Raw genomic sequence first — 15,258 nt, 5'->3', positions numbered from 1 at the left:
CGCGGGGCACCGGCTGGGCGAGCGCTCATGAGAGCACGGCTGTCTCAGAGCCCAGGAATATGGCACCCTTGGGTCCCCATTCCTCCAGGGACCACAAGCCATGGTTCTGTTTGGGGAACCACCCAAGAATGCCTCCTCCGTGGCTGGCACCCATCCTCAGGCCAGAGGAGACCCAGGGAACAGGCTCTTTCAAAAACACCCTTTGGTCCCTGATATTTCAAGTCTCCCAAGGTCTGAATGAGACTTCAAGGGGGTACCAAGTTCTTATAAACCTTGAGTGATCCCAACACAAACTTCATCTGGGGTCGTCTCGTGACCAAGCCTGGCTGTGTCTCAGAATTACCCCAAGCACTTATGAAAAATACATATTCCCAGTTCTTGTCCCATGCGTGGGGTCCTGGAGATTCAGCAAGCCTCCCTCGCGACTCTTAGAGAGCCGGTGTTCACTAGATAGGGCTGCAGCCTTCCAGAGTCCTTCTGGATGGAGGTGTACGCTCAAGGATGCTGGAAATTGAGGTGGGTCCTTTAGACCTCAAAATACTGGGCAGTGTCCAAGGTCCTGAAGCTCGGCAGCTTTAGATTCTACCTAGGAACAGGAATGAGGGCAAACCTGGGAATTCAGTGGGGGATAATCTTAGGCCACCAGGGCTAAATCCTGCAAAGCCAGCCCAGCTGCTATGATTGTCTTCACGCTAGAACTTGAGATTCCTCTGTGTCCCAATCCCGAGTACCTGTTGCAACTCTCTCAGCTTAATATGGGGACCCAGTTTAGCAAACCAGTCCAGCCCCCAAGAGTCTTTCAAGGCCGATATTCAAGGACACAGCATCCTAGAGGTAGGATTAATGATGAGGGTTTGGACGGTCAAGGTCACCAAAGCTGGAACTGCAAAGTGGTGAATGAGGTCATCACCCCTCCACTCAAGTACATACAAGCAACTAGACCATGTGTTGTTCTTGGGGTGATTCCCTTCCACTTTACCAAGAATGACTTCTGTCTCCCAGGAAGTTATGGGACAAATGCTGAAAAAGGCTTGGTCTAAAGAGATGGGCCATCCCTTACTAAAGGCTGGGAGAGGTTGGGCGGAGGGTGGGGCGCCAGTGTTAATTTGTCTGTTGAAAAACTCCAAGGCGCTTCTGTGTTGCCCCAGGACGTGGCCCAGGTCAATGAAGAGAACTTGCCCGTGTACAACCGCTGTGCCCTCTACGCGCTGGGCGCGGCCTACCTGAACCTCATCAGCCAGCTCACCACCGTCCCTGCCTTCTGCCAACACATCCATGAGGTTGGTATCCTCGCGACCCTGAGAGCTCAGGAGGCCCTCGGCTTGGGGTTTCCCCAGAACCACTCATCCTCCATTGCGGGAGCCCCGTGCCACATGTAGGCATTGAGGAAGTGTTGACGGAACTACTAGGGACCAGGAGAAGTTACCAGAGGCAGCATTTCCTCCTGTATGACACCACATAGCATGGTGGGGTCTGCCACAGGCAGGAACCTGGACCCCTTCCTCACCTGCAAACCGCCTGCCTCTACTCTCTGCCTCCACCCATGCCGCCCCCGCTCCCGGAGGCCCAGCTACACACCACTCTCGTGTGGTCTGGGACGAATGCTACTTTAAAAAAAAATTTTTTTTTTATTACGGAAGTTTTCAAACATCACCAAAGCAGTGTGAGAACAGGGATCATCTGTGTTTCTATCATGTGGATGAAACAGGAGGGTTTTCCCACATTTACTTTATCTCTTTTTCACTTTTTCTTATTTTACAGCAGATCTCAGCTTGCATGTCATTTTACCCCTGTGGTAAAATGTCAATGTGTCAGTGTTGTGTGTAAAAAATAGGGACCCCGTCCTACCTAATCACCATGCTATTAACATGCCTAACTAAGTCATCTGTAATGCCTCAGTGTTATCTAATACCCAGTCTATAATCAAATGTCCCCAAAAGACATTTTAAAAACATACTGAAATATTTATAGGTGGAATGATAGAATGTCTAGGATTAACTTTAAAATACACAAGCAAAGGGGCACCTGGGTGGCTCAGTGGGTTAAAGCTTCTGCCTTCATCTCAGGTCATGATCCCAGGGTCCTGGGATCGAGGCCTGTGTCGGGCTCTCTACTCTCTGCCTACCTCTCTGCTTACTTGTGATCTGTCTGTCAGATAAATAAATAAAAATCTTAAAAAATATATATATATATATACAAGCAAAACGAACTAAAATAAGAAACCTCAAGTCCCAGCTGGCTCAGGTATGCTGGGGGCCATGGGGGCGGGGCACTGTGTCACCTTGCCCCCCCAGCATGGGCCAATAGAGGGCGCAGAGAAGGCCGTGCCCAGACATGGCCCAGACGTGACTGGTTCTCTCCTGTCCCTACTTGCACGGCAACTACCCTCCCATCTCTCTCACCATCTTACCAACTTTCACTGGAACTTCGTCTGTGACTGTCCATCAGGATGTTTCTGCTCTGCACCTGGGTTGGGGGGAGGGTGTGACCACTGCCCCCTCTTCCATGTTTACAAAGAAAATAGGAATAGGGCATAGGAGCAAGCAACCGCCATCTCTCTCCCCAGGGCTAAGTGCCCTGCCTTTAAAGGACACTTGATGTGTACCCGTCACTGGTGATGGCCTGAGCCATCCGCCTGGGCTTCTCAGGCTGCTGTGAGGGTCACTGTTGATCTGAGTTTGTCCCTTCGAAGGCCAGCTGCAGGGTGCTCGGGCAAGGAGTCTGTGGGAGGAAGGAAGCACCAGGAGAGGGGTGACAGCTAGCCTTTGCCTGCCCAGAGCTCCTCCCCTCTGTGAACCCCAGCTCTCATGTGGTTCCTCCCAACTGCAGGTGATAGAGACCCGGAAGAAGGAGGCTCCCTACATGCTCCCTGAGGCCGTGTTTGTGGAGAAGCCCAGGTGAGGGGAACACCTGGGATGTGGTGAGTGAGAAGGTGGCCAGTGTGAAGCCGGGGCTGAGGCCTCCATGGTCTCAAGGGCCCAAAGTGGACCCTGCCTGTGGCCCAGACATCCTGGGTCCAGTGTGACCTTCATCGAGGGGCCGTAATCCACCCTTGAGCCGTGTCAGTGTGTTGTGCTCTAGAGAGTTTGATGTAAGCTTACGGGGCTTTGGCCAAGCCCATGGGCTGTGCCTCCTGGAGAAGTTGTTCTTGCAAGACACAGGATCCATCCAGGTGGTGTCCGAGGACTGCAGTCTGGGTCATGCCAGCCTCAGAGGAACTCAAGGAAAACACTGTGAAAAAGCTAAATGTTTAACCAGAGAGGGTAGCTTTATAAACGATGGCCTTTCCACCACAGCGGTTTGGGAGAAAAGTTCATGCGAACCATGCATGGGGCAATCGGTAGATAAAAACGATGACAGAACAGGAATTCAGGGGGTGAAGTGATGTGTGTGTGTGTGTGTGTGTGTGTGTGTGTGTGTGTGTACACGTGTACGGGTACATGCGCATAGACCTGAGCCCCCGGAAGGATTGTGCACAAAATGCAAAGATGTCGTCTCTGGAAAGTGGGACTATGGCTGATTTTCTTTTCCTTCTGTTTCTCTGTCATTTTGTAGGATGAATGTTCCTTTTATAATAAAGTCATTAGGAGATCCCCCGCTAGTTGCCTCTTTTCCTTCTGTGTCTTCCAGGTTGTCCCAAAATCTAGACGGGGTAGTCATTGAGTTCCTCTTCCGCCAGAGCAAGATCAGCGAGGTCCTGGGGGGCAGCGGCTACAACTCTGACAGGCTCTGCCTGCCCTACGTCCCTCAGCTGACAGGTAGGCCCTTTGCACGAGCACTTCCGAGACTGCCTCTGGCTGTTCCTCAGCAGAACAGGGCCTGAGCCTGAGGGCCTTGGGTGCCCTTCAGGGCCTTCCCTGGCCCCTGGTGTGTCATGTGGGAGCGAACAAACACAGGGAAAATTTGCAGTGAGAACCTCTCGATTCCCCGACCTCTTCTCCTCAGGGCCGGATCCTTGGGGGAAAGTGGCCCATGAGACAGGGGCCTGTCCCGCCTGTGGACGGGAGAGGCCCCACGGAGCCCCAAAGAGCACACATGGGCTGTGCACGTTCCCTGCCCTTTACTCCCTGAAAATCCTTTGGCAGGTTTCCAGGCATCTGGCAAATGAAAAGCTTCATTTTCCTTGACTAGCAAATAGGGATTAATGACCCCTGCCTTAGGGGGCTGGTGGGAGACACACACAGAATAATAACGCCACGGGCACTTCAGGAAATGCTCCACAAGTGACAGCTTCCCATGCACCTTGCTGTGTGTTTTCTGGTCGTGAGTGGCTGCTTTGTGCTCATCGAGGATTTCAAAATCTCAGCCATAAACAGCAAAACTCAGCACCCTAAGGGTGGCAGGGGAGGCCGGCAGTCTTCGGAAAACCAGCTGTCGCGTCTGTGCGTCCTGAGCCTTCCAGAAGGACTTTGGGTTAGGCAAAGGTGGGGGATGGGGGCGAGATAGTTCCAGAGCTGTGAGCCTGGCTCCATCTGAGCACTGGCAACTCTAACTTCTGGGCTTCCCTTTCCCAGATGAGGATCGCTTATCCAAGAGGAAGAGCATTGGAGAAACCATTTCCCTGCAGGTGGAGGTGGAATCCAGGAATAGCCCAGAGAAGGAGGAGGTGAGTGGCCTGTTCTCGCTATGCCCTCCCGCATCCCCAGGGGAGGGGACCCGCTCTGGCTGCTCGCCAGTCAGGCATTCCAGGCTCCAGGGTCCCCTAACTGCACAACACATTTAAAGTTGCATGGAAAGCCAATTTCTCAAATACCCCATTTTCTTACCGTCTCTAGTCATGTATGTCATAGATATTTCCATCTGGAAAAATTATATGCACTCCACACACACACACACACACACACACAGCACTCCCATGACAACATCATACAAATCCCTCTTGAAAAGCTTGCTCTTAGTGACATTTCCCTTTCCCAACGGAGGTCGGTGTGCACCATGTTTGGAACTGGAAGGCCTGACAGGAGAGATGAGGGTGAGAAGAGCTTTCACGGTGTTTCTTCCAGAAAGCTCAATAGAGGTGCTTTTTTAAAAGACGCAGTTGCGGCTTAAAGATCTCTCTTCCATCTTCTCTTGGGGGCTCTGAATATCTAATTTATGTCCAAATGAACCGGGGATATCTCCGCTGTCATTACTTCTTCTACCTCCAAAAATAAAGCAGATGAGCCCGTGAGTAAGCAAGAAGGAATCACAGTGGAAAGACTCAACTTACTCCTACAAATGAAAAAGAAATAAGGGCGGGGCCGAGCAGGAGCGGAGGGGGTCATGAGGGAGATGAGGCCATGAGACGCAGCGCCCTTGGGTTTAACTGGGTCTCCTGCCATTAGAGAAATTGACGGGTGGGGAAGCCTCAGCAGGAAGTGAGGAGGATGCCCAGGAGCAGGAGGGGGGCTGGGACAGTTTCTACCTGTTGGTGCTGGGGCAGCCGTGGAGGACAGCCTCTACCCTGAGCCTTTCCCTAGACGCTCCGGAGTAAGGAGAAGTCGTTGGGGTCGGGACCGAGCCTCCCTCTAACTGTGCCCTTAGCCACCTTCCCTGCTCTTCTGTCACTGGGGCACTTGTCTGGAACCTTCTCCTACGAGGAAGGAAGCCCCGACTTGGGCTAATTGGCAGACTGGAATGGAGTTGAAGCTGGCGTCCTCTGAGGCCTTCCGGCTCTGCAGGACAGGGAACCGTGTCAGGACTGCAGCAGGAGTTGGCTGCTGTTCCCCCCAAAGTTGTGATTCTCCTTCCCAGGAGTTAAGAGACCCTCAGGAACTGATGAGTAAAATGAAGCAGAAGGAGAAGGAGAAACAGAGCCTCCTACTCTCCAGTGTCCCCTGGGTCACCAGAATGGGTTCCTTTTCTTCCCAGGGAGTCCCCCTAGCTCAGGGGGAGCCTGATAGCTACAGGAAGAGTGTGGGGGCCTCCAGCCCATGCCCTGCAGCCACGCCACGCTTCTTTCCACTCTCAGCCTGCCATACCCTACCAGGAGCCTGCCCTGGCTCCCTGTGACTGAGGGCTCAGCACAGCGCCCTCTGCCTGTCCTTCCCACGCTAACAGGCTGTGCCCTCTACCGCGGGACCAGGAGAGTCCTGCCCGCACTCAGGGCTCACTTAATATTCCGTGAACGACTGTCACCCATACCTAATCTCTGCCCTTTCCTCCTCACACTAGCATTTGCTGAATGGTAGTCAAATCAGAAAAGAACAGCTCAGTGAATTTTCACCAAAGAAATGTGTCCGTGCAGTCACACCCAGATCAGGGGAGAGGATGTTGTCATTGCCCAAGAGACTCCCCTCCCAAAGGGAGCCACTAGCCTGACTTCAGTCCTTTCTTGAACTTTGTATCCGTGAAATAATTTCCTCCTGTGTCTGCTTCTTTCACTTAATACTGTGTTTAAGTGATGGGATAGGAGTGAATCATGGAGCCGAGAGTCTCCTGGGGACTACCTAGGACTTAGTTCAAAGTCTTCACGGCTTTCAGCCGAGGCTGTGTGGCCATGGGGCAGTCCTTCTTTGGGTTTGTTACTTCCCTCCTCCTTTCCTAGGGCCTGCGAGGGCTGAGAACCTGTGACCCAGGTCCCTGAGCTGACCTCAGCGTGTCTGACCTCAGCGTGTCTGACCTTTACTCAATACTCAGATCACCTCAGTGGGTCATTTGATATCCTGAGTCTTCAAAAATGTTGTGCAGTTCTTAAAATTTCCATTTGAGGTATTCTCCAGCTGCTTCCTCTTGCTGCCAATATTTTCCGTTACATTCTCTGAAGATTTTTTTGAATTTCACGGGGTTTTCTTCCCATAGGGCTTGATGGGGCAAGCTGGGGCAAGGGTTGGGGGGCAGAGAGGCAGCTGGCTCTTCCAGGTGATTCTTGGCACACTGATGAGGACTAGACCTCCCCCACCCCACCCTGATGCTGCCAGCCCGCTGCCACCCTTCAGGGGACGGCTCTGTGCCGCCTGCTAGGGGAGCTTCAGAGACCCTGGTGAGAATGTGGGTGTCCTGGGGCAGCTTCCACCCCTGGGGACATTCTTCTGAGGAGCCAGAGGGGCTGCCCGCTAACTGAGGAAGCCAGAGCCACCTCCCCCACCCGCACTCCACCTTTCTGATCACTTCTGTCCCTTCTTCAGCGAGTGCCTGCCGAGGAGATCACCTATGAGACCCTAAAGAAGGCCATCGGTGAGTTGGCGGGGAGGCCGGGTCCGGGTCCTGGGGGAGGCAGGGGTGTGTGCAGCCCGCTGCGGGATTCGGCACAGAGGGAGGCGGGTGGCATCCCTGAAACTCATGACCGCTACCACAGCTGCCGTGAAAAGCTCCCCTTCCCTGATCAGGATCAGCAGTGCCGGCCCGCATCTCCTCGGTCTGGCAACTCTTCTTCGACAACAGCGAGATGCCCTTAATAAAAGCAATCAACTGAGGGTTACAGCCAGTTAGGCAAAAAGCAATTTTGTGTAAATACTTAGACCATTTTTTGGTGGATTATAATACAAAAGAATAAGTTGACCTTTAAAAGATAGGAAGAACAAATCAGATTCATAGTTACTGGCAACAGATTGTAAAATGCAGTAGTACCTTCCTTGTCTGGGTGAGTGCGCAGTGAAGTATTCCGAATAAGAGAATTTTTCTGATAACTGATGATAAATTCTATTTTCAGATGCCAGACCGTTTTCATTTGGGTTGTCCCTGGTAGTATTCCTTCTGAAGGCTCAGTCTGCTCAGCCTTCTTCGAGCGTGGACATATCGAACCACCACCCCCTTCTTTATTTTTGCTGACTCGTTTTGGAAACTAAAAGGAATGTGTAGAAGCCTTAAATTGGACAGCCTCAGACTGCTGGGCCCTGGGGCCGAGCTCTTGTCCTGGCTCTTGGGATCCATCTGACTTTACCACTGTTGGTGTCCCTTTCCAATCAGGGCCAGAATACTTCCCGTTCCAGAAACTTCTTTGAGAGTCTTAGTGATGATGCAGCTTTGAAATCTTTAACAGGGGCACCTGGGTGGCTCAGTGAGTTCAAGTCTCTACCTTCAGCTCGGGTCATGATCCCAGGGTCCTGGGATCCAAGCCCCACATCAGACTCTCTGCTCAGTGGGGAGCCTGCTCCCCCCACCCTGCCTACTGATGATCTCTGTCTGTCAAGTAAATAAACAAAAATATATTTTTTAAATAATAATAAATAAATAATAAAATAAAATCTTTAACAGCTTTAAAAGCCCAGCTGAAGGGTCCCCTTCCCAGGTTCTCAGGTTCTTTCACGAGGAAAGGGGCAGAGCCTCAGGTCCAATCACCCCAAGATCTAGCCATCGTGGGCCCAAGTAATGGCACCCCACCCTCTGTGCACTGCTCATCAGCGGAGGGTAGGGCCCCAAACGCAGTCACAGACGGCACTCCCCCTGGAGGGGTCTTGGCCGTCTTCTCCAGCCCCTGCCCCTGGGTGCGCGGGGCAGGACCTCGGGGCTGACCCAGCTCTCTGTGCCACAGTGGACAGCGGAGCAGTCGAGGAGCAGGAACGTGAACGGCGGCGACAGGTGGTGGAGAAGTTCCAGAAGGCACCTTTTGAGGAGATCGCGGCACACTGCGGGGCCAGGGTGAGTGAGCCGTCACAGGGCCGATTCCTTGGGGACCCAAGCAGGGCTGAGTTTCTAGGAGGTCTTGGCACTTTTGTCACCCAGAAATTAGGGTTTAGATCCCACCAATGCCCCAGCGCTGCATCGCTTCCCCAAAAACCCAGAGGCTGGGCTATTAGCCATATACTTCTTTAGATCTCGTAATTTCTCTCTGAAGAGGAAGTCCTGACCTCGGGAGCTCCTGCATCAGCTGGACAGACTATAATATTTACAACAGCAAGTCTGCAGCTCACACTTAGGCACACACCAGAACATCTTCTATTTAGTAGCTCATGTCATTGTCATGACACCTCTGCAAGGGCTGTGACCGCATGCTCATCTCATTACGGGTGAATGGGGAATGAGCCCCCCCAAAGGAGAGATGGCCATTGTTTGCAACAGAGTCCCACTTCCAGCCAGGCGCTACCCAGTAGCGGGTACGGAACAGCCTGGCCCTGGAAAAGAGATTTGAAAGAGAAGGTGGCAAATACGTAAAGCAGAAGGACTCGTGTCTATGCATTTCTTGAAATTGATTAGGATTTGTCAGTCACAATGGCCATCTGAGGAACAATGCAACATAATTATAAACATCCCAAATTGCAAATACTTCTATTTTATTGTGATTTTTTTTCCTCTCAGTAGAAATATGTGTTATTTTCTTTTCTAGTATGTAAGAGGTATTATCTATATTTCTATATGTCATAATGTATAATAACAATATAATAAGATGAGTAAATACCTATAGATTTTTTTGGGCCTATGTTATCCTCCCCTGTTCCATCTCTAGAGGTGCACCCCGCTCATTTCATGAGCTCAAAGCTGAGGGGCCCGTTCCTGAATCAGACACAGTCTCACTCTCTGTGTACATGGGCTTTGTTAGAGCCAGAAGGGACCAGAGAGAGCCTCCTCCCTAACCCACCAGTTTAGCACAGCTGCTCCTTGGAAGTTGAGGGACATCTCAAACCAGCTGTGAACCTCCTGACTATATATGCCCAGCAGGGCCCTACGACCCACTTGGAGGAACTAAAGGCCCTTTATGAGCTGTCTACTGAGGCCCTGTGCCTCTGTGCTGTCCCCAGCCGGCCTTCCTGGGTGGCCCTACCTGATCTGAACCCATAGCCAGGATCCAGAGATAAGTGCCAGAAATAAGCTCACACCCGTTCCCCTCCTAAGACTGCAACCGGCCCCCATCTCCACGGGTTCTCTGGACAGCGGGGCTCATGAGAGCGGGGAAGCCCCTGGCTGACTTCCCTCTGTTCATGTCTAGGCATCACTGCTGCAGAGCAAACTCAATCAAATCTTTGAAATCACCATCCGGTAAGTGGCAGCCCTGGGCAGAGACCACCCCCCACCATCCTCCTCTCTCACCTGTCTCCAGGCATCCTGGCCTCCAGGGCTTCACGCAGCCACCAGCTTTCCCAGATAAGGAAAGCAAGACTAGAGGGAGAAAAAGATAGCTCAGTGAAGCCCAGAAATGAGCCAGGGGTCCCAAGGTCCCAGACTGGTATTTTCTAAAGCAACAGTGTTACTGTAGAGCCTGCAGTGAAGCTACACTTCAAGTGAAATCTAGAAGATTCTAGAACTTGCAACCTAGGAACCCATGGAGGGACAGTCTCTGGTCCCTGTTCAAAGAAAAACCCAAATCAACTACTCCTTTTGGTTGCATGGGGTGGGACCCGAGAGCCCCCTTCTCACGCTTTTCTCCCCCATGTGCTTCTGCCCAGGCCCCCGCCAAGCCCATCAGGCACCATCACCGCAGCCTATGGCCAGCCTCAGAACCACTCCATCCCAGTCTACGAGATGAAGTTTCCCGATCTGTGTGTATACTGAATCCAGAAGACAGAGCTCCTCGGCGGGGTGGGGTCTGAGGGAGGGGCTAGCCTCACAACCCACCCCTGTGACCTGGAAATGGAACTGAGATGTCAGAGAAAAAGCAGCTTGGTTGGCGGCACCTCCCCAGCTAAGCAAGGGGGGAGCCTTGGGCCCCCTCTCAGCCCTCCCACTTCCTCCTCATCTTCCCTGAAGGAGATCAGCCTCTGGAGCCAATAAGCATCTCACCTGCCCTTTGTCTCCGCCTTTGTGTCCGCCAAGAGCTGAGAACCATGGGAGGGCTGGGGCGTACTCTCCGGAGGGAGACAGGGGTCCTGAGAATCCCCTGCTTGCTGTAGGTTGGGAAGGGCTTTCATGGGGGTGGGTCTGGGGGGCACAGCTGCCGAACCCCCGGGAGGGAACTAGACAGAGACATGGACGACAGTCAGGAGGATGCAGGGCGAGCTGCCAGCTGCTCTGGGAAAGCAGTGCTGTGCAAGGTTGGGAGGCAGCTGCTGTCTTCCAGAGCATTCTCCCTCTGCCTGGAGGCCTCCAGCCTCTCCTCCTTTCCGTGCTCCTGCTTGCCCTGCCGGTTGTGTCCTTGTGATTCTTTCTATTATTAATTCACGTCAAGCCCTTCCAACAGGAACTGCAGTCAAGACACCATGCACGGCAAGAAAGGATAAAACCCCAGGATGGGCATCTTGGGCCATAGAGGGGACTGGCTCTCCCCGGGCGAGGCCTGCCCCCTGTAGAGGAGCGGCAGGCAGAAATGGGCAAGGCCACGTCCCCTGTTAAATCCTCTCACCTCCCTCATTGAGAGGGAGCTTGCTGGGTCCCCCCACAGTTCTCTTCCTTCTGGATGTTTCTCTAAGTTGAGTCTTCTCTCTGATGCCTTTCTTCCTGAGGATCCTAGCATGTTTCTACAGCCCCTGAGTTGAGGGAGGGCAGAATGAGGTAATGTTTCAAGAAAATCTGGTTCTATGCGTCTCAAAAGGAAGAGGAATTGTGAGGGCCCCCGGGCCTGCCCACTTCACTTCCTGTGGCAGAGGCTCCCAGCCTGACTTGGGAGGGGGCAGGGGAGAGGCTTATGAAGATAGCATTTCGTATCTCACGGATGTCAGAGTCAACCTTTTGGATGTTTCCTTCAAGGAAAGAAGGATCTGGCATCCAATATTAGAATGATCTCTTCGCTTTTTGGTCAAAGTCAGGATATCAGCGCCAACTGGAAAACTTGAGGCTTGGGGAGAAGCAATGGGGACCCCTTTGGGTTCTGGCTTTCCATCTTTGCTGAGCGCCCTGCCTATCTATGTGCAGAGGCAGAGCTAGAAGGCCTTTCGCCATGTTCTCTCTGCCCCCCTCACCCATCCCCCCTCCAGGAGCCTTTGTCCCTCCGGAGCCTCCTGGGTCTCCTCGCATGGCAGCACCCAATGGTCCCAAATAGCCCCTCTCTTATCTCCCAGGAAAACTTCCCATCACTTTTCTGAGCTGATGGAACTCGCAGGAAGGTGTGAATGGTCAAATGATTCCTCCCTGGAGAATTTGCTTTTTAAAAAGAGGGAGCATGAGATTTCTTGACCCAAAGGAATCCCTTTTTAGGGTACAATTTTAGGCTGTGTGGTGAAGGGCCAGAAGCAGGATGTTTCTGCTAAGGGGAAGGGACTTTGTGGGACACCCTCTGGTCACACTGGTGCCCACAGCCCTGCACAGATACACAGTGAAATCCTGGGTATAAGGGTAAGTCGGTGTATTTTCCCAGAACTGGGAAAACCTTAACATGTGCATTTTCCCATTACGTGTGCAATAACTATTTTGAATAGGGGGGCTATCTGACACTTATCCTGTAGTTTCCACTCAGGTCGGTGCCTCTGTGCTAAGGGCCTGTGGCTTCTGGATGGCCTGCATGATTACGAGACCCAAGGATCTCGGCTTCTGCTCCCCACCCCTCCCCCACCTGTGGCTTTTGGCTCTGGCTCTTAACTAGTGCTCAGCCCAAATTTATAAAGCATGAACTTTGACTTCCTCTTTACCTTTCTGTCTCTTTATTAAGAAACAAATTTTAAAATAAAATATGAAGGCAAATGACCTTTGGAAGAAACTTTAAAGAAACTCTCAATCTTGAGCCACAAATGGGTCTTTCCTTACCAGATCTTTCCATCTGTATCCCCTGCTTGGCTTTGATGAGAAACCCTATTTCTTTCTTGTGTCCACTTGACTTTGGGGGTTAATTCATGGCAGCTGCACCCTGGGACATACCCTCGGGGTCCTGGCCCTGGGACTGGGATGTTGTGGTGCTGGAGCCTCTTTCTAGACCCAGCACCAGAACCAGAGATCTGTAGGCCCACCGGATGCCCCTCCCTCGTCCGCCCTGGGAATGGAGTGAAGAAGCAGGTGCACAGTTACCATTCTTCTTCCTACACTCACCCCTGTCTCGGTCCACAGCAGCTCTTTCCTTACCTCACCAGGGCTTAGCAAAGATGCGCTTCTTTTAGGGGAACTAGCCATTTCTTGAGGGCCCTCTTCTCAGTTTCAATTTAGAAACTTACATTCGGTAGAATACTGGATTGCCGGCTAACAGGAAGTAGGACCTGGATCCTAGCCAGATACGCCTCAGAGTCAGAAACCATAATGTGACTTATCTCGATTACTCCGTAAATTGCGGAGTGTCCTTCACACCCATACTCCCCTCCCGTGAGCCCAGGGAGAGGGGCAAAGCAGACTGTGATGGGCACCCAGTCCTCGGGCTTAAAGTCACTGCTTACTGCCTTCCGAGCCCTCTGGTGTCTGGCTGCCCTGTGTCACGTGACTGACAACTGCGTCCTGCCTCTCTCTGTCTGGCTTGAGCCAACAAGCCCATCCAAAGCAGCGGCTCCTGGGAGCCACAGAGGACTCTTGCTTTGAGGCCACGGTGCAGGGCTGGTCACCACTCTTCACATCACTTAAGGCATGAATGTATTTGAGACTTTAAAGGTCCTGTTAATTTGGCTGAATCATGTAAGTGGGTAAGAAGCAGCTCAGCAGACAGTCCCCGTAGGATCCTGGAGGCTCCTTGTTTTCCTTTCAGTGGGGTCCCTGGTGCCCTGTGCCCGCTCCCACTTTCCCCTCTCTGAAAAGCAGAGATAAGTGGTTCTTTGACTCCTAAATGCCTCCTCACCAAAGGAGGAGCCCAAGGAAGTGAGAAGAACTAGAAAGGTGCTCCCTCGGATGCTGTCTTCTGTCCAGCCTCTCCCACAGACGGATGGGCAGTGAAAAGTGGGCAGGGACCACCCACAGTGCTGGATGGAGAAGTACCAGGACCACACACACATGCTGCCCTTTGCCCTGGGTGGCCTGGGTCCCAGAGAACATGTTTCAGTTGACCTAAGAATCACAGCAGCTTGGGGTGCCGTGAAACAGCTCAAAGCCAGACCTTAGGGCTTCTCTTCCCTGCGGCATGATAGTTTCCTGTTGCTGTTACACGGTCCTCAGGCCTTCTGACCTGGTCACACAGGGTCACCGGGAAGTGAGGCTGTTTCTTCCAATCTTTTTCTGTGACCATAAAATGGCAACTGGCCTGTGGGGGTCTCTGGGGAAGGAGAAGGCCTGCTTGTAAAGCCGAGTATTAAGTTTAAAGGAAGATAGGAAAGGGGCGCCTGGGTGTCTCAGTTGTTAAGCATCTGCTTTTGGCTCAGGTCATGACCCCAGGGTTCTGGGATCGAGCCCCGCATTGGGCTCTCCACTCATTGGAAACCCTGCTGCTCCCTCTCCCACTCCCCCTGCTTGTATTCCCTCTCTCCATGTCTCTCTCTCTGTCAAATAAGATCTTTAAAAATAAAAAATAAAGGTAGACAGGACAGCTCACGAGAGCAGATCAGGCCTGCTTTCCCTAACCCACAGACCCTGGCAGGCAGATCCTGCTGAAACATGGTATCTTATGGTGTCTAAGGAGGTTTAAGGTCCTGTGCTGCTGCTCCATCCCCAAGAAATCTTCCGGTTAAAGTGACCCTACGTCTGAAGATTGCAGCAGGATGGTCATGGTGGGCCTGGCCAGCTGAGGGGGTGGGGAGGAGACACGGACTGTGGATGGGGTTCAGTGGCCCATTGGGGACAGAGGGCAGTTTTCTGGGCTCTCCTTTAGCATGGCCAGGTTGACCTGGTCTTTCTCCTTCAGGGTACCTTGGGGCCTCAAGCTATCCCCTTCCCCTTCTGAGCTCTTCCTCCGTGACTGTTGGTTCTGGCCTGTGGAGTGCAGAGCTGGAAATCCACAATACTACGGCATTACACGTACATCACGACATGTCTGTGTCCACTTAGACCCTCCTGACCTGAGAGTGTGTGTGCCCACGCGCACACACGTGTGTGCAACATAGTTGATAGTTGACAATATATGTACGTAACAGCTGACGTATTTATGTGGGAGCACAGAATTAGTGCCTGTGGCAGTTTTCTGTATTTTAAACTCATTGAGTCAAATTAGTTTTATTTCAAGGAAGGGGAAAGAGGGTGGGGGTAGGGGGGATTGTACGAAGAAGGACTCTTTAGCGAGATTATTCTCTAGGACTATTAGTCATGATTTCCCAATGAGTCTTCATGATGCCCTTTTCAAATAAATGTTAATGTTGTCACCACATGGTTGTGTATTTGGTTTCTTTAAAGTAAATGGTTTTGGGGGGATGCAAACAGGATCTGAAAATACCAACATTAACTACTGCCATTTAGCTGCCTCTACCTACCATTACTTTTTGCACCTAAAAAGGAAGGAGAGTAGGGGAAAAGATGCTGCCCAGATGTAAACACCAGGCTTGGGATTCCAAGCATGGGAGCATTCTGATGAGAGAGCCTAGGCCATTTCTTCTTCACAGCGACTAGACTCTAGCCCCATTATATAACCCA

At 52.0% G+C, this 15,258-nt stretch overlaps 1 protein-coding gene across 3 annotated transcripts in view; it reads left to right on the top strand.

Annotated features, from left to right (window-relative positions):
* Positions 1–14,993, top strand: part of EFR3B (EFR3 homolog B) — an 89,080-nt gene extending 74,087 nt beyond the window's left edge. For all 3 annotated transcript variants that reach the window (XM_013052977.2, XM_013052976.2, XM_004745936.2), the window contains exons 16-23: positions 1,149–1,280; positions 2,830–2,897; positions 3,631–3,758; positions 4,515–4,606; positions 7,107–7,155; positions 8,453–8,559; positions 9,845–9,894; positions 10,302–14,993. In XM_013052977.2, coding sequence (XP_012908431.1) covers positions 1,149–1,280; positions 2,830–2,897; positions 3,631–3,758; positions 4,515–4,606; positions 7,107–7,155; positions 8,453–8,559; positions 9,845–9,894; positions 10,302–10,407 — 732 coding nt within the window. In that variant the 3' untranslated portion in view covers positions 10,408–14,993. The remainder of the gene's footprint in view (positions 1–1,148; positions 1,281–2,829; positions 2,898–3,630; positions 3,759–4,514; positions 4,607–7,106; positions 7,156–8,452; positions 8,560–9,844; positions 9,895–10,301) is intronic.
* Positions 14,994–15,258: the final 265 nt, after the last annotated feature.

This window comes from Mustela putorius, unplaced genomic scaffold, assembly GCF_011764305.1.
Source record: "Mustela putorius furo isolate JIRA1106 unplaced genomic scaffold, ASM1176430v1.1 tig00000281_pilon_pilon_pilon, whole genome shotgun sequence".
Lineage (NCBI taxonomy): Eukaryota > Metazoa > Chordata > Mammalia > Carnivora > Mustelidae > Mustela > Mustela putorius.
This window is presented reverse-complemented; position numbering and strand designations above follow the sequence as displayed.